We start from the raw sequence: 21,475 nt of genomic DNA, 5'->3' as shown, positions 1-21,475 counted from the left end.
TTGGAATACGAGCGTCAGTAACAGACCGTGTCTCTAGTGTATACAAATATGGCGGAAACGAAAGTGTCAGAAATCACCAACAACTCAACGCGAGGTTTGCGGGCAGTTCCTGATGAGATAACGTTCGGATTTGTAGAGAATGCCATTAAAACATCATCTGCAAGCACAGGAAGCAGGGAGGTATCGAAAGGATACAAATATTTTAGTGAAAAGTATATCTATGATATAAGAGGTTAGTCTTGTATGAGATCGTTTTATTTTTACTTTCACTTTGTCTTTTCGAAGTCGTGCTGACAAATTCGTTACAAATACATTCCAAAGTTTCTTACTTTTCCAATTCTATAACAATATCTGTTTCTCTAGCTTGTAATATTTATCCCTTGCCTTCAAGTATTGTTAAATAGTTTGTTAAATATTGCAGGAAATATATCTACAATGTAGCGAGGACGGTCACGGTACACTGTACGTGATTGTTTACAACACGTACGTACGTACAGTGTATGACCATGTACGCCACCATACGTCAAACGTATCTCTCAATCTTTATAATTTGTGGAAACCATAGCTCTGGTAGTCGTTGCTATTTTGTATTTGACCATCTTCCGCAACTATAAGTGCATGCATTGAAGTTCAGCAACGTGGGGCAATGTCAGGCTTTGGTTAGGTCACGTGACAATATTTAAATGTGGCGCTTTCAAATTGAAATGACATATTTATTTCATATGATATATTTTGATAATGCAAGATAGATGAAAGCCTCATTTCTCATTTTTCATTTGGTCCTTAAGTAGCTCGTAAATAGATCAATGATGGGTACTTCGTTATTTAAGTCATGTGGCCATTGTAGAATTTCAAATTGAAAAATAACACACCAAACCCAACCTATATAATTTTTATTGGCTTTTCATGTTAGAAAATCGCCTCATTTCTTGATTTCGTTTCCTTCGTATTTTTAAGTATACAGCTGTACAGGTTCAATACACAATAGTCACGTGACAAGATTTAAATGTGACGCTTTCAAATTGAAATGGAATATTTATTTCTTATGATATATTTTGATAATGCAAGATAAGTACAGTAATTAATTATGATTGCCCTCTCTCAATGATATTTCACAACAAATTTGGATGTAATCCACCCAAGGGTAAAGGAGGAGTAGGATTTTAAAGCAAAATTTCAGCAAAGTTCCCCTTTGTGGGCCCCATCCCTATGTCCATAGGAGTCGAATTAGCCTCTTTTATATAAAAATATGATCGCCCTTCCCCAATGATGTTACACACAAAATTTGGATGAAATCCACCAAAGGGTTAAGGAGGAGTAGGATTTTAAAGCAAACTTTCAGCAAAATTCGCCTTTTTGGGCCCCACCCCTCTGTCCCTAGGGGTCGGACCAGCCTCATTTATATAAAATATGATCACCCTTCCCAAATGATGTTTCAAACTTAATTTGGTAGTAATCCACCTATTGGTTAAGGAGTAGTATTGCTTCGAAATAAAAAGTCTTACGCACGGCAAAAGACATAAGACAGTGGATGGAACACAGACCCTTTGGGTCAGATGACCTTAAAACTAGAAGAGTACCTTCCAAATACTTGGTGCATGGAAAAGGACTGTAGCATGGATTTCGTCTCAACATGGTTGGCAATAATATGCCAAATGGCTGCAGTCCTTACACCTTATAATTTCATCAGTCTGCTGATCACACCGACAACAATAGAATGTTGAAGGTGATAGCTCTTCAGTACGTACAGCTAGCAGCTTCTATTGTACAGCTTTCCAGGAATCCGATAGTTGCTTCCTCTTCTGGCTATACTTTCTATTGCTGCCAGATGCAACTATAAAAGAAAAAAGAAAACAAGATGTATAACATGAATGCTGATATCAAACCAAGACACCAGTCATTTATGTGAACAGTTATAAATCTATCTGGGTTAAAGTTGACAGTCATCTTTTAGTACATGCCAATTTGGAGGGAAATGGCTAAGGGGGAAGAGACCTGCACTCTGTTAACCATTATTTGGCATGGAGATGATATTAATGTCTGCAAATGACCTGTTATACAGAAGCAAACAAGAAAACCTTATGACACAATCATCAAAGTGTGGCCAAAGTAAATTGGAGTTGAAATAATCTGTTAATACTAAATTGAACTGTGAACTTGAGAAGTTTCGCCCCTTTTTCTGGCAAAGATTGTCATTTATACACAACACAACAAGCAGTATGAAAGTTCAAAAATTTATTGAATGGAACCAACATTTGTTTGGCTTTCTCTTACAACTAAATTATACAATTACATTTGACTCACTACTAAAAAGATACACCTAAATAATTAAAATACTAATGATACTAGTGGGGCAAGCAACCCCCGAGCTTAAGCGATCACAAGCTTAGATAGATATGACTGAATAAAGAAAGGAGAGATCCCTAGCTTGAGCGATCTCAAGCCACCGAGTAAGCAGCTGTACACAATAGCAGGCGACCCTGCTAAGACTGTGTGACCTTATATTAGCGGTTGCGTGAAGCCAAGACCTTGACTCAGTCCCATACTAGTGATGTAACATCGGATAGAAATCCAGAATTGATTGTCGTTTCAAATTGGATACCCTTGCTGATGAAGTTAACCGATTATTTAATCGACTGAATTTGAATTCAAATTTCCATGAAAATTCAGGCTTTCTGTAATGTAGCCATGTTTCAATTCTGTAACTCTAAGACAAAACTTGATGTCTCATTTGAGTGAAATTGGTTATATTGAAACATGGGGTCTTTAACTATGCACTTTACGAAGGTATGACAATTTTTGGCAATTATAGAACATGTAAAACCTAATTAAGACTATCAGAGGAACTGATAAATGCTTATGCTTCATGTTGGATGAAATTATTATGAACAGTTTGAGAGCTATGCTCTGGACAATGTATGTTTTTTTACAAAGGGGAATAACTCTGTGGAAAGAGAAGCGATAGTTGTGGTTCTTGCACAGTGGCCCTAAACTCACACCACCCAACTATAAAAGACAATGAACACTGTTAAATTCAAATTTTCAATAATCTTTTATTAATTTTTAGCTCGTCTCTTCGAAGAAGAGTGAGAGCTTATGTCGTCACTCCGACGTCGGCGTCGGTGTCGGCGTTGGTTTTCCTAATGTTAAATTTTTGGTGCAAGTGTTGAAAGGTATAGTAATTTATGGTAATATGGTCTCTGTGGGGGTCAAACTATCCACTGCCGGAGTTAAACAAAAAGATTTTCTGGAAAAAAAAACCAACAGATTTTTGAAAAATTTTGGACTTCGAAAATTTTTGCGTTAAGTTTTTGGTGCAAGTGTTGAAAGGTATTAATACATCACTTTATAATTGTACTAGGGTGCTGATAATTGGTAATAGACTCCCTCTTGGGTTAAACTATCCTCTGCCGGAGTTAAACTAAAAAAAATTTTTGGGAAAAAACCAGAATTTCAAATTTTTGGACTTAGAATATTTCTGCGTTAAGTTTTTGGTGCAAGTTTTAAGAGGTTTTAATAATCACTTTATAACTGTACTAGGGTGCTGATATTTGGCAATAGAGTCCCTATGTAGTAAGACAATCCCTTCCTGGAGTAAAACTTTTAAAAAAAAATTGGATTTTCTCTTTTTAAATTTGTGGTTTTTTTTTTGTTTTTAAATCTTTTGACTTTGTGTTAAGTTTATATTGTGAGTGTTGAAAGGCATAGTAATACATGGTATTAAGTTCCCTGTGGGTGTTAAACTATCCCTTGCTGGAGTTAAACTGAAATATTTTTTTGGGGAAAAAACACATTTTTTTAAAATGTTTGTGCACATGTTGAAAGCTATTTAACACATCACTTTATGATTGTACTAGGGTGCTGATATTTGGTTAAAGAGTCCCTATGGAGTTACACTATCCCTTCTTGGGGTGAAACTGAAAATAAAACAATGTGAAAATGCTCACAATAGACAATTTATACCATTCCACATTTTTCAAGGGAGACAACTCTCATTAGGATAATATTTTGTCAAAAAATTGAAGAAATATGTCCAAAAGCAATTACATTTGTATTCAATATATTCTTTTAATCTACAACAGCATAGCTTGTCTCCCGAATGTTTGTCAATAAATAATTTATATATATATATAAATTGGTATGGTTTTGAAAATTGCATGAATTCACAAAACATAATCTGATCAAGTAAACAATATAAATATTATTAATGCAATTTGCAAAACCATTCCAATTAATATACTTTAATTATTTATGGACAAACATTTGTGAGACAAGCTATGCTGTTCTCCAACAGCTCTTGTTTTCACAACAGACGGTTAATCATAATCAACAATGCAATTACTTGCCCTTGAATACATTGTTATTATAACTATTGCGTCATGATTAACAATTAAATGTTAACCTCCTGAAGAGTACTTCAGGGGGGATTTTACCTGTAAAAAATTGTCCTGATGAAGACCCTGCGATAGGGTCGAAACTAGTAGACAATAAAATTCCAACTTATCGGTAACGCTTGAGTATGTTGCAGTTATTACTCCCTTCTTATAAAACGTAATAACATCATACCATTTCCTAGGTCATCAACGTAATTGTTGTCCGGAACAGCAAGTGGCACGATTCACTACATCTTCCTTCATTGTTTGTACTTATATTGTCAGAAGACCCCCGATATCGGAAATACTCCACTTGTCTTCCTGAGCTATCATACACAAACCTTTTGTATTTTGGCCCCTTTCGTGCAAATCTTTGTCGCATTTTTCACATCTGAAACATAGAAATCCTCTCTTATTCAATATATCCATTCATTATTGATTGGTGTAAGGGCTGGGACTATTTACTTTTGAAGCAAACCGAAAGTAAAATACACTTTTCTCTCAGTCCAGTGTGAAAAAGTTGCCAGTATTATACTTGCAATGGGTTTGTGGGTTTCACCAAGTACCCCAAACTTCCTCTGCACTATCTTCTTAATTGCATCTATTTTTTATTACAAACTGGGCAATAATATCTTAGTTTCAAACTGGGCAATGATAGGCCTATCTTGGTTTCATATCAGACAAAATGTGACATTAGCCTGCACATGGCCAAGACGCAATCATCCCCATCCCCAAACCAATGCTGTGCAACATTGGATATTACTTTATTTATATTTATTTGTATATATTGGTACATTGTGGTAAGTAGATGTATCTACTTATCGCAATAGCAACGTCCATTATTGGTGATGATAAAGTAGATCACAGGCACTTGTCTCAGGACAGGACCAACAATGCATCCAGGCATACACTCAAGTTATATCATATTCCACTTTTCGGCCGATTTTCTATTGGATATTAGTCTATATATTCCGAATGCGGACGTCACAATATACCGTTGAAGCTTGAAAATAATATAATTTAGGTCCATGCGATGCATTTATCAGATGGACAGAGTCAAGTGTCTTGAATAGATGAAGATCATTTCTTTATCCTTACCTGGTCATATGTTATTGGGACTTATCTGTCTCTTGTTCAGATACCGCTGTCGAGGAGCGAAACAACTCCGCGATGGAATAAATCTGGTCCATATTACATAAATACATGTGGTCAAAAACCAAAATGGCGTACACACTGCTGAACGACGCGCGCGGGCCTAGTTTATAACCTACCTCTTTGCTATTACTTCATTATTACCTCAAGGTCTTTTGTATGTTTTAATGTAAGTGAGTATATATGACCATTAAGAAAATTGCATAAATTTCAAATATTATTGTTTACATTATCATTCAGTTACATCAAATTTGAAGCTTATGAGGCGACAGCAGGTACCGTTTTGCAAAACCAAGTAATATGATTTTAATTTACCTAGTTTGAACGCAAACAAAAAAAATGTTCTGAGCGTACAAACACAGGTCCGTCAACAACTGTGGGTAAAAAAGGAAACGACGCATGCACCTTGCATATTATTATAAGAATTCCGTACCACAAAAGCAACGCTACTGAGTGGTTACGTTACTCATGATACCTAGAGGCACAACCTGCCGTGTGATATGTTGTTTTTATACCAGGTGTTTCGGTATATTTTTGCGGGTATGTATTTCTTCTCTCTACGTCTGTCTGTTTTTTATATGTCCTCAATGACTTATTGCCTGTTGGCCGTATTGTTCGTTTTTTTTTTATTTGTTCGCAATGTTGGGATGAATTAAGAACAAATAAGCAGAAGTGCATGATTAGAGAACTATTTTTATTGTTACCATAGGGCAATTGTTTCTCAACAAAGCTATTTATATTTCGTATCGAGGCCAAGGATATTTAATATGATTATAATCTGCCAACAATAGCATGTGGAGTCTACGATCACGCTAGTGTAGTTACGTAGAGGTGCAAACTATGCCGATTGTGGTCACGCACGGCCGAACATCACGGAACAAGCTAACACAAACACCTCGCTTAGGGAGGCTACCTCGGCACGTACATTAACAAAAACTATGCGTTTAAATTGTATTCATTTAAGAATAACTTACATTCATATATAAGTTATGTCATATTACCAAACGTCAAAAATGTGTTCATGTTTAATATGTTGAAGCTCGTCGATAGCTTTATTTGTTGATGTCCAACACGCTATACATGATTATGAATATAAACTACTGCACAGCCATAAACTAAGTCTCAGGGATTGTTATTACATCGTGATCGTTGTATTGGGTGATAAAAGATCCCTAGACCTAATTTAACAGCATGACTGTGTTTATCACTTTATGTCCAGAAATGGTTTATATGGTTGTGTAACTTGGATCTCAACATTTCAAAGATATAATCCAGAAAATCCACAAATAGTTGATATGTTTTTCTTATCAGGCTTAATCCCTGGCCTCTAGGGGCCCGACTCAGCGTTAATACAAAATTAATTTACCTTCAGCCAAGGGCACCATAGCCAAATTACCCTCTTTTGGCCTCGTCACTCGGCGGGTTTTGGTTAGTCCCTTTATTTGAACCATTTAGAATCATCACCAACTAAGGAGACCTTCATTCTTTTCCATCAAATGTGATAAAAAAGAAGACATCATTGACGAACTGCGGACGCTGCGGTAAAATGACTTTAAAATATTAGGTTAATTATTGGTATATACTAAATCAAATGAGTTGTACTATTTCAATTTATATCTCCTACTTGTGAACATAGCGTCGTTTGATAATTATTTTCAGACTTGGACTGATCAACGTTTCAACTGGTCAAACACGACTTATGCCAACATTTTAGACATGTACGTCCACGAAGATAATATTTGGCTCCCACAGATCGTCGTTGACAATACGTAGGTATTTTCAGTGACCCAGATTTGTTCGGCGGATGTCGACGATAAAGCAGAACACGTTTACCCTGCCAGAGAACATGGTCTTGTTTTACCTGTACCCTTTCAATGGTTTCCATGCAAATTTATATTTGTGTTCATATTTTACTCTCGTTTTTATCGACTATTGAGTTCGAATTATTGTTTCGTTATCATGTCGTTATGCTTTGTCGAATTAGCTCTATAGGCAAAATCTTCGTTCATCTGTTGAATGTAATTTGGCTTTATTTTGTGTAACACCTAATCAACATAAACTGTCATTAATGTTTAGGTGTGACATTTCAGTATGGTGACACTACTGGCGTACTACAGCAAAACGTAAATGATCTGATAGTGTTAACAGCACGTAAAAGTACAAATCCTAACAATTGTTTGTATGAATTAATGTATTGGGGAAAAAACGAACAAAAAAGAGAACAAAAAAAAAAGAAGGTTAACGTTGATAATACGGTCAAAGTTTAGCCTCTATGAAAAATTGTCCATATGATAAATACTACATTTCAGATTTGACCGAATAATCTCAATGTCTGGATCAAATCTTTTGCTACATGTGACGTCACAAGGACTTGTGACATGGCAGCCTCCCGGTCTGTATAATACTCACTGTGCCGTCGACACAACGTGGTTCCCCTTCGATGTTATATAATAATTTAAGTAAATCATAGATATATGGAAACGTGCCATATGACCACTGTGGACATTTTTAATTGGATGGATCCACATACATGTATGTCTTCATAGAAAATATTTGAGGCATGGATGGATCAATATACATGTAAATATTAATTCGAGATATTCGAGCTATATGATTATATAAAACATTGTTGAAAATAATTTTGGTCTGTGGGAAACAAGCAATAGAATCGTTACAAAATGGATTTAGATTACCAAAATATATTACATAGGATTTTCAAAACGATGTAAATAATCCATTGAATGTTGTTTGTTACACAGGTGTCCGGCTGGCCGTACAATGTGGAGGATATTACGATAACGAATAATTTGTCACAGTTTTTAACCAGTGACTATCGTTTAAACGGAGAATGGCAGCTTTATTGGACGTTTGTATCACCCATGGCAACTGATGATCGCACACGTCTCAACTTCGTCCTGCAGCTGGAAAGACGATATGCATTCTACGTCATGAATGTTATCGTTCCAGTTCTACTGACATCACTCTTGACACCGATGGTTTTCAAGCTGCCATCGGAGTCTGGAGAACGTGTATCCTTCATGCTGACGGTTGTTCTTGCTCTGGAGGTCCTGTTGACTGTTGTGTCTGCCCACATGCCAGCAACATCACTCCATATATCAGTCATAGGTAGGTTATCAGATCCCTAAGGAGGTAAAGCATACCGCTTTTGTACCTATCTTCCCACTGATTGGTTTGGTTTGTTTTTGTTTAACGTCCTATTAACAGCCAGTGTCATTTAAGGACGTGCCAGGTTTTGGAGGTGGAGGAAAGCCGGAGTACCCGGAGAAAAACCACCGGCCTACGGTCAGTACCTGGCATCTGCCCCACGTAAGTTTCGAACTCGCAACCCAGAGGTGGGCTAGTGATAAAATGTCGGTACACCTTAACCACTCGGCCATCGCGGCCCCTTCCCACTGATGCGATGAACATATATAGTATAAAACAAAGAGGAAAAGGCGATTTTACTAAATCATGTTTTCTCTACTGTTCTGTTTGACAGTAATTGGGAAGTTTTAAAGGTCTCAATAAGAAACAAACGTCCTTGTATAATATGAAGTTATCCAACGCTGATTGATATGTCTCATTGCTCCGTTTTCACTTACCACGATTCTCAATTTGTTGAAGTTGAGTCGCGTCCTCAACGTTAGTGTTTATTATCCTTGTACCTTTTTCAGGGGTATCCGTATCAATATACTCTGCCCTTTTTTTCGAGTAATAATTACAATTTAGTTGACACATTATGAACAAAACCTCTGGGCTTTTTATGTGCTTATTGTATGTATGCATGTTGTCTTTCATTTAGTTGTGTTTTCCCGTCACTAGAGTTATCAAACAACTAATCAGGCAATCAGATGCTGTTTCTCTTCTGAACAAAGTTCCCGGGGAAAATGAGTTTCTTATGGTTGTAGCTGTTTTTATCTGAGAAAAGAGCGTATGAATTGGAACTTTCGATATGCGAGAATAAAGAATAGAATCTTGAGAGTTTAAAGTATAAACCCCTTCTGAAAATAAAATGACGTAAGATTCCAGGTGCAAAAAGGTAGGAATTACCCATATGGTTTTTTCCCATTCCACTTTATTTTTAGGGTAACTGTCTTTTTGGTGTGCTCTTTATTTGGTACCAAACATATCCAATAACATCATGTTTCAGGTAGCGAAAATTGCAAACTTTTTAATTTGATATGTATTTCACATCATTTGAACTTCAAATGGGCGATTGAGGGTGGAGTCACTGGTAAAAACATTACTAAAACAAACTAATTTGTTGTGCGAGACCTAGAGTTCCTCCAGGTGCCATTTTTTCTTTGTTTATAACTGATATGCAAAGCTTTTAATATTCAAATCTTAACTATCTGTTGTAGAAGTGTACTTAGTGATGGTACTAAGTATATCTGGATTAGCTGTAATACTGACAGCACTACTGCTCAAATTTTACCACAAAAGGGACGACACAGAACTACCAAAAGGCACCCGTTGGTGCTAGAATTTCACAAACTCATAACTAGACGAACAGCGACTAAAACAACTAAGAGACTAGTCTGGCTATTGACAACGCTGACTCCAAACCATGCAATGAAACCAAAGAAGAATCCTTCCCAAGAAAACTAACAAATAATTATGTCATGGACGAATTTGATAAGTTCGACGCCGTTAAGACTCGTGAAAGGATCACGTGTCGAGAATTGAGCATTATTCTTGACGATATTTTGTTCTTGGCGTTTTTCTGCCTAACGTTGCTATGCACCTTCGTTTTTATGTTAGCAATGGGGTTTGGAGGATCGTAATTGCGATTGACAATTTCCTTTTTGTAAACCATAATTATATTATAGTTATGTGTCGTAAAAGTAAGAAAATTCGTGTGATAAATCATCAAGGACGAAAACAACAATATGAAGTAATTTGATATCACAGTTTCTGTACCGGAATGTTTTGTCACTAACCGTACCTCTGTTACAATATCTCTATTTTTTTTTTAGAAAAGACTACTTGTGTAATTGTAGCATCTGTATTATGCTGTGACGGAGGACATTTTAGTGATTTTTTTTATTTAAAATGAAACAACAAATATTACACGAGAAAGATATAAGATAAAAGTCAGAAATGAAATTAAGTTACATAAACAGTAAACATTTAAGGTTTGTGTAGCCCTTATCAGCGGGCTTTCATATTCATAGCGTTATGGATCTTGAATGGTAAGTACAATGTTGAGATTTCAGTTCCCGGCTCATATACACTCAGACCATCGTTCGGGAACAAACATCCTAGTTACGTTATGCTGCTACAGAAATAGCATTTATACTAATCAAACAAGGTTAATAGTGGCACCAACAGCATATGACGCTACTCACATTTCTTTCATCATTATCGCTTACGTTATCATTTAGTTATCGAATTGCATTCAAATTGCCATTGCATTATCCAAATAATTAAATGTTCAATTATATTGATAGTTCCATCCGAGAATTATAGAGTAATTATTAACAACGATGCAATGATACATACACAATATTGTATATATACATATTTTTGGATTTCATTACAATAACTGGTCGAACATACATTTACCTACTTTCCTATAATACCTGCATTGTAGAGATTTACAGGTGTCTAGACTGATACTTGATCAATATTGATTCAGATCAGGAAGGTAGGTTCAAACAATAGGACAGTATCGACGTACGCAATGTTGACAGATAATCATGTATATAAGAGAGTTCCCACCGCTCTACTTATAACAATCCTATACCTGCCCAAGTTAAATTGCCGCACTATATACATCCCAGGATTATATAACTTTCGTACTCTTAAATTATGAGCAGGGTGATAAGTGGTGATGCGCCTTTTCACCATTTTCAAACGTAATTCGATATCAATTTCATCATTATGTGTGCTTTATTTACGTCTAAGTATTCTTCCATTCCTCTCCGCTTCGTGTCATTCCATAATCATTACGTGAGCCTCAGGATCGCGATGACATTTAAGTTTGTTTGATATATAATAATAACGAAAATTGTCGTAAGTTGATAACTTAATGCCAAATTATAGTGCGACATCGCAGAAAAATAACATTATCACACACCGATATTTAACAAGAATTAACTGAAGCACTAAATGACTGTTTATAACCTGAAATGACAAGTTAATACCAAAAGTTATCACTTCGCTAGAACGTAAACCCAATACGGGCAGTTGTGGCCCTATATGTAATAAGTAGACACAACACGAACGTCTGCGGCCCTATACGTACACAGTAGACATAACAACAACTACTGTTGCCCTTTAGGTAGACAGTAGACATAGCACGAGCTAATGTGGTCTTATATGTATACATTAAAGACAACATAAGCTACTGCGGCCCCGTATCTATTGCAGACATAATACCAGTTACTGCGGCCTTATGTGTACACAGTAGAAACACAATCATTTACCGTAGCCCTATATGTACAAAGTAGACACAACAGTAACAAATTTGGCTCTCTGTGTACACAATTAACACAGCATCAGTTACTGCAGCCGTACATGTAAACATTTTACACAGCATCAGTTACTGTAGCCGTATATGTAAACATTTTATACAATATCAGTTACTGTAGCCGTGTATGTAAACATTTTATACAACATCAGTTACTGTAGCCGTATATGTAAACATTTTACACAGCATCAGTTACTGTAGCCGTATATGTAAACATTTTACACAACATCAGTTACTGTAGCCGTGTATGTAAACATTTTACACAACATCAGTTACTGTAGCCGTATATGTAAACATTTTATACAACATCAGTTACTGTAGCCGTGTATGTAAACATTTTATACAACATCAGTTACTGTAGCCGTATATGTAAACATTTTACACAACATCAGTTACTGTAGCCGTGTATGTAAACATTTTACACAACATCAGTTACTGTAGCCGTATATGTAAACATTATATACAACATCAGTTACTGTAGCCGTATATGTAAACATTTTACACATCAGTTACTGTAGCCGTATATGTAAACATTTTACACAACATCAGTTACTGTAGCCGTGTATGTAAACATTTTACACAGCATCAGTTACTGTAGCCGTATATGTAAACATTTTACACAGCATCAGTTACTGTAGCCGTATATGTAAACATTTTATACAACATCAGTTACTGTAGCCGTATATGTAAACATTTTACACAACATCAGTTACTGTAGCCGTATATGTAAACATTTTACACAACATCAGTTACTGTAGCCGTATATGTAAACATTCTACACAACATCAGTTACTGTAGCCGTATATGTAAACATTTTACACAACATCAGTTACTGTAGCCGTATATGTAAACATTTTACACAACATCAGTTACTGTAGCCGTATATGTAAACATTCTACACAACATCAGTTACTGTAGCCGTATATGTAAACATTTTACACATCAGTTACTGTAGCCGTGTATGTAAACGATTTACACAACATCAGTTACTGTAGCCGTGTATGTAAACATTTTACACAACATCAGTTACTGTAGCCGTGTATGTAAACATTTTATACAACATCAGTTACTGTAGCCGTATATGTAAACATTTTACACAACATCAGTTACTGTAGCCGTGTATGTAAACATTTTACACAACATCAGTTACTGTAGCCGTATATGTAAACATTATATACAACATCAGTTACTGTAGCCGTATATGTAAACATTTTACACATCAGTTACTGTAGCCGTATATGTAAACATTTTACACAACATCAGTTACTGTAGCCGTGTATGTAAACATTTTACACAACATCAGTTACTGTAGCCGTATATGTAAACATTTTATACAACATCAGTTACTGTAGCCGTATATGTAAACATTTTACACATCAGTTACTGTAGCCGTGTATGTAAACATTTTACACAACATCAGTTACTGTAGCCGTGTATGTAAACATTTTATACAACATCAGTTACTGTAGCCGTATATGTAAACATTTTATACAACATCAGTTACTGTAGCCGTATATGTAAACATTTTACACATCAGTTACTGTAGCCGTGTATGTAAACATTTTACACAACATCAGTTACTGTAGCCGCATATGTAAACATTTTATACAACATCAGTTACTGTAGCTGTATATGTAAACATTTTATACAACATCAGTTACTGTAGCCGTATATGTAAACATTTTACACAGCATCAGTTACTGTAGCCGTATATGTAAACATTTTACACATCAGTTACTGTAGCCGTATATGTAAACATTTTATACAACATCAGTTACTGTAGCCGTATATGTAAACATTTTATACAACATCAGTTACTGTAGCCGTATATGTAAACATTTTATACAACATCAGTTACTGTAGCCGTATATGTAAACATTCTACACAACATCAGTTACTGTAGCCGTATATGTAAACATTTTACACATCAGTTACTGTAGCAGTATATGTAAACATTTTATACAACATCAGTTACTGTAGCCGTATATGTAAACATTTTACACAGCATCAGTTACTGTAGCCGTATATGTAAACATTTTACACAACATCAGTTACTGTAGCCGTATATGTAAACATTCTACACAACATCAGTTACTGTAGCCGTATATGTAAACATTTTACACAACATCAGTTACTGTAGCCGTATATGTAAACATTTTACACAACATCAGTTACTGTAGCCGTATATGTAAACATTCTACACAACATCAGTTACTGTAGCCGTATATGTAAACATTTTACACATCAGTTACTGTAGCCGTATATGTAAACATTTTACACAACATCAGTTACTGTAGCCGTATATGTAAACATTTTACACAATATCAGTTACTGTAGCCGTATATGTAAACATTTTACACAATATCAGTTACTGTAGCCGTATATATAAACATTTTACACAACATCAGTTACTGTAGCCGTGTATGTAAACATTCTACACAACATCAGTTACTGTAGCCGTATATGTAAACATTTTATACAACATCAGTTACTGTAGCCGTATATGTAAACATTTTATACAACATCAGTTACCGTAGCCGTATATGTAAACAGTTTACACAACATCAGTTACTGTAGCCGTATAACATTTTACACAACATCAGTTACTGTAGCCGTATATGTAAACATTTTACACAACATCGGTTACTGTAGCCGTATATGTAAACATTTTACATAACATCAGTTACTGTAGCCGTATATGTAAACATTTTACACATCAGTTACTGTAGCCGTATATGTAAACATTTTACACAACATCAGTTACTGTAGCCGTATATGTAAACATTTTTCACAGCATCAGTTACTGAAGCCGTATATGTAAACATTTTACACAACATCAGTGGCTGTGGCCCTATATGCACACTGTTGACACAACACGAGCGACTGCGCTCTATGAAAACAGTAGACTAACATCGGTTAATTTGGTTTATATGTAAACAGTAGACATAACACGATCTACTCTAGCCATGTATGTACACAGTAGACACAACACGGTCTACTCTAGCCATGTATGTACACAGTAGACACAACACGGTCTACTCTAGCCATATATATACACAGTAGACACAACACGATCTACTCTAGCCCTGTATGTACACAGTAGACATAACACGGTCTACTCTAGCCATATATGTACACAGTAGACATAACACGATCTACTCTAGCACTGTATGTACACAGTAGACACAACTCGGTCTACTCTAGCCATATATGTACACAGTAGACATAACACGGTCTACTCTAGCCCTGTATGTACACAGTAGACACAACACGGTCTACTCTAGCCCTGTATGTACACAGTAGACACAACACGGTCTACTCTTGCCATGTATGTACACAGTAGACATAACACGATCTACTCTAGCCCTGTATGTACACAGTGAACATAACACGGTCTACTCTAGCCATGTATATACACAGTAGACACAACACGGTCTACTCTAGCCCGGTATGTACACAGTAGACATAACACGGTCTACTCTAGCCCTGTATGTAAACAGTAGACATAACACGGTCTACTCTAGCTATATATATACACAGTAGACACAACACGGTCTACTCTAGCCATGTATGTACACAGTAAATACAACACGGTCTACTCTAGCCATGTATGTACACAGTAGACACAACATGGTCTACTGTAGCCATATATGTACACAGTAGACATAACACGGTCTACTCTAGCCCTGTATGTACACAGTAGACATAACACGGTCTACTCTAGCCATATATGTACACAGTAGACACAACACGGTCTACTCTAGCCATATATGTACACAGTAGACACAACACGGTCTACTCTAGCCCTGTATGTACACAGTAGACATAACACGGTCTACTCTAGCCATATATGTACACAGTAGACACAACACGATCTACTCTAGCCCTGTATGTACACAGTAGACACAACACGATCTACTCTAGCCCTGTATGTACACAGTAGACATAACACGATCTACTCTAGCCCTGTATGTACACAGTAGACATAGCACGGTCTACTCTAGCCATATATGTACACAGTAGACATAGCACGGTCTACTCTAGCCATATATGTACACAATAGACATAACACGGTCTACTCTAGCCCTGTATGTACACAGTAGACACAACACGGTCTACTCTAGCCCTGTATGTACACAGTAGACATAGCACGGTCTACTCTAGCCATATATGTACACAATAGACACAACACGGTCTACTCTAGCCATATATGTACACAGTAGACACAACACGGTCTACTCTAGCCCTGTATGTACACAGTAGACACACCACGATCTACTCTAGCCATATATGTACACAGTAGACACAACACGATCTACTCTAGCCCTGTATGTACACAGTAGACACACACGGTCTACTCTAGCCATATATGTACACAGTAGACATAACACGGTCTACTCTAGCCATATATGTACACAGTAGACACAACACGGTCTACTCTAGCCCTGTATGTACACAGTAGACACAACACGGTCTACTCTAGCCCTGTATGTACACAGTAGACATAACACGGTCTACTCTAGCCCTGTATGTACACAGTAGACACAACACGATCTACTCTAGCCCTGTATGTACACAGTAGACACAACACGGTCTACTCTAGCCCTGTATGTACACAGTAGACACAACACGATCTACTCTAGCCCTGTATGTACACAGTAGACACAACACGGTCTACTCTAGCCCTGTATGTACACAGTAGACATAACACGATCTACTCTAGCCCTGTATGTACACAGTAGACATAACACGATCTACTCTAGCCCTGTATGTACACAGTAGACACAACACGGTCTACTCTAGCCCTGTATGTACACAGTAGATATAACACGATCTACTCTAGCCATATATGTACACATTAGACACAACACGGTCTACTCTAGCCCTGTATGTACACAGTAGACATAACACGGTCTACTCTAGCCATATATGTACACATTAGACACAACACGGTCTACTCTAGCCATATATGTACACAGTAGACATAACACGATCTACTCTAGCCCTGTATGTACACAGTAGACATAACACGGTCTTCTCTAGCCCTGTATGTACACAGTAGACATAACACGGTCTACTCTAGCCATATATGTACACAGTAGACACAACACGATCTACTCTAGCCCTGTATGTACACAGTAGACACAACACGATCTACTCTAGCCCTGTATGTACACAGTAGACATAATACGATCTACTCTAGCCCTGTATGTACACAGTAGACATAGCACGGTCTACTCTAGCCATATATGTACACAGTAGACATAGCACGGTCTACTCTAGCCATATATGTACACAATAGACATAACACGGTCTACTCTAGCCCTGTATGTACACAGTAGACACAACACGGTCTACTCTAGCCCTGTATGTACACAGTAGACATAGCACGGTCTACTCTAGCCATATATGTACACAATAGACACAACACGGTCTACTCTAGCCATATATGTACACAGTAGACACAACACGGTCTACTCTAGCCCTGTATGTACACAGTAGACACACCACGATCTACTCTAGCCATATATGTACACAGTAGACACAACACGATCTACTCTAGCCCTGTATGTACACAGTAGACACACACGGTCTACTCTAGCCATATATGTACACAGTAGACATAACACGGTCTACTCTAGCCATATATGTACACAGTAGACACAACACGATCTACTCTAGCCCTGTATGTACACAGTAGACACAACACGGTCTACTCTAGCCCTGTATGTACACAGTAGACATAACACGGTCTACTCTAGCCATATATGTACACAGTAGACACAACACGGTCTACTCTAGCCCTGTATGTACACAGTAGACACAACACGATCTACTCTAGCCATATATGTACACAGTAGACACAACACGATCTACTCTAGCCATATATGTACACATTAGACACAACACGGTCTACTCTAGCCATGTATGTACACAGTAGACATAACACGGTCTACTCTAGCCATATATGTACACAGTAGACATAACACGATCTACTCTAGCCCTATATGTACACAGTAGACACAACACGGTCTACTCTAGCCATATATGTACACAGTAGACACAACACGGTCTACTCTAGCCATGTATGTACACAGTAGACACAACACGGTCTACTCTAGCCCTGTATGTACACAGTAGACACAACACGATCTACTCTAGCCATATATGTACACAGTAGACACAACACGGTCTACTCTAGCCATATATGTACACAGTAGACACAACACGGTCTACTCTAGCCATGTATGTACACAGTAGACATAACACGGTCTACTCTAGCCATATATGTACACAGTAGACACAACACGGTCTACTCTAGCCCTATATGTACACAGTAGACATAACACGGTCTACTCTAGCCATATATGTACACAGTAGACATAACACGGTCTACTCTAGCCCTGTATGTACACAGTAGACACAACACGGTCTACTCTAGCCATATATGTACACAGTAGACACAACACGATCTACTCTAGCCATATATGTACACAGTAGACATAACACGGTCTACTCTAGCCATATATGTACACAGTAGACATAACACGGTCTACTCTAGCCATATATGTACACAGTAGACATAACACGATCTACTCTAGCCCTGTATGTACACATTAGACACAACACGGTCTACTCTAGCCCTGTATGTACACAGTAGACACAACACGATCTACTCTAGCCCTGTATGTACACAGTAGACATAACACGGTCTACTCTAGCCATATATGTACACATTAGACACAACACGGTCTACTCTAGCCATATATGTACACAGTAGACATAACACGATCTACTCTAGCCCTGTATGTACACATTAGACATAACACGGTCTACTTTAGACCTGTATGTACACAGTAGACACAACTCGGTCTACTCTAGCCCTGTATGTACACAGTAGACACAACACGATCTACTCTAGCCCTATATGTACACAGTAGACACAACACGGTCTACCCTAGCCATATATGTACACAGTAGACATAACACGGTCTACTCTAGCCCTATATGTACACAGTAGACATAACACGATCTACTCTAGCCCTGTATGTACACAGTAGACATAGCACGGTCTACTCTAGCCATATATGTACACAATAGACATAACACGGTCTACTCTAGCCCTGTATGTACACAGTAGACACAACACGATCTACTCTAGCCCTATATGTACACAGTAGACACAACACGGTCTACTCTAGCCATATATGTACACAGTAGACATAACACGGTCTACTCTAGCCCTGTATGTACACAGTAGACACAACACGGTCTACTCTAGCCCTGTATGTACACAGTAGACATAACACGGTCTACTCTAGCCATATATGTACACAGTAGACATAACACGGTCTACTCTAGCCATATATGTACACAGTAGACACAACACGGTCTACTCTAGCCATATATGTACACAGTAGACATAACACGGTCTACTCTAGCCATATATGTACACAATAGACATAACACGGTCTACTCTAGCCCTGTATGTACACAGTAGACACAACACGGTCTACTCTAGCCCTGTATGTACACAGTAGACACACACGGTCTACTCTAGCCCTATATGTACACAGTAGACACAACACGGTCTACTCTAGCCATATATGTACACAGTAGACACAACACGGTCTACTCTAGCCCTATATGTACACAGTAGACATAACACGGTCTACTCTAGCCCTATATGTACACAGTAGACACAACACGGTCTACTCTAGCCCTGTATGTACACAGTAGACATAACACGGTCTACTCTAGCCATATATGTACACAGTAGACACAAACACGGTCTACTCTAGCCCCTGTATGTACACAGTAGACACACCACTATCTACTCTAGCCATGATATGTACACAGTAGACATAACACGGTCTACTCTAGCCCTGTATGTACACAGTAGACACAACACGGTCTACTCTAGCCATATATGTACACAGTAGACATAACACGGTCTACTCTAGCCCTATATGTACACAGTCGACACAACACGGATCTACTCTAGCCCTGTATGTACCACAGTAGACCACACACGGTCTACTCTAGCCCTGTATGTACACAGTAGACATCAACACGGTCTACTCTAGCCATATATGTACACAGTAGACACAACACGGTCTACTCTAGCCCATATATGTACACAGTAGGACACTAACACGGTCTACTCTAGCCCATATATGTACACAGTAGACACAACCACGATCTACTCTAGCCATATATGTACACAGTAGACACACAACTGTCTACTCTAGCCATGTATGTACACAGTAGACATAACACGGTCTACTCTAGCCATATATGTACACATTAGACACAACACGGTCTACTCTAGCCCTGTATGTACACAGTAGACATAACACGGTCTACTCTAGCCATATATGTACACAGTAGACACAACACGATCTACTCTAGCCATATATGTACACAGTAGACACAACACGGTCTACTCTAGCCCTATATGTACACAGTAGACATAACACGGTCTACTCTAGCCATATATGTACACAGTAGACACAACACGGTCTACTCTAGCCATATATGTACACAGTAGACACAACACGATCTACTCTAGCCATATATGTACACAGTAGACATAACACGGTCTACTCTAGCCCTGTATGTACACAGTAGACACAACACGGTCTACTCTAGCCATATATGTACACAGTAGACATAACACGATCTACTCTAGCCCTGTATGTACACAGTAGACATAACACGGTCTACTCTAGCCCTGTATGTACACAGTAGACACAACACGATCTACTCTAGCCCTATATGTACACAGTAGACACAACACGGTCTACTCTAGCCATATATGTACACAGTAGACACAACACGGTCTACTCTAGCCCTGTATGTACACAGTAGACACAACACGGTCTACTCTAGCCCTGTATGTACACAGTAGACATAACACGATCTACTCTAGCCCTAGTATGTACACAGTAGACACAACACGGTCTACTCTAGCCCTGTATGTACACAGTAGACATAACACGGTCTACTCTAGCCCTGTATGTACACAGTAGACACAACACGATCTACTCTAGCCCTATATGTACACAGTAGACATAACACGGTCTACTCTAGCCATATATGTACACAGTAGACATAACACGGTCTACTCTAGCCATATATGTACACAGTAGACACAACACGGTCTACTCTAGCCATATATGTACACAGTAGACATAACACGATCTACTCTAGCCCTGTATGTACACAGTAGACATAACACGGTCTACTCTAGCCCTGTATGTACACAGTAGACATAACACGGTCTACTCTAGCCATATATGTACACAGTAGACATAACACGATCTACTCTAGCCCTGTATGTACACAGTAGACATAACACGGTCTACTCTAGCCCTGTATGTACACAGTAGACACAACACGGTCTACTCTAGCCCTATATGTACACAGTAGACACAACACGGTCTACTCTAGCCATATATGTACACAGTAGACACAA

General features: G+C 37.9%; 1 protein-coding gene across 1 annotated transcript in view; it reads left to right on the top strand.

Moving 5' to 3' along the window:
- The first annotated feature begins 8,404 nt into the window (after window positions 1-8,404).
- Window positions 8,405-21,475, top strand: part of LOC117341861 (neuronal acetylcholine receptor subunit alpha-3-like) — a 32,039-nt gene continuing 18,968 nt past the window's right edge. The window contains exon 1 of the mRNA XM_033903721.1: window positions 8,405-8,651. Coding sequence (XP_033759612.1) covers window positions 8,405-8,651 — 247 coding nt within the window. The remainder of the gene's footprint in view (window positions 8,652-21,475) is intronic.

Source organism: Pecten maximus, chromosome 14 (assembly GCF_902652985.1).
Source record: "Pecten maximus chromosome 14, xPecMax1.1, whole genome shotgun sequence".
NCBI lineage: Eukaryota > Metazoa > Mollusca > Bivalvia > Pectinida > Pectinidae > Pecten > Pecten maximus.
Note: the sequence above shows the minus strand (reverse complement) of the source record. Positions and strands in the feature narration are given on the sequence as shown.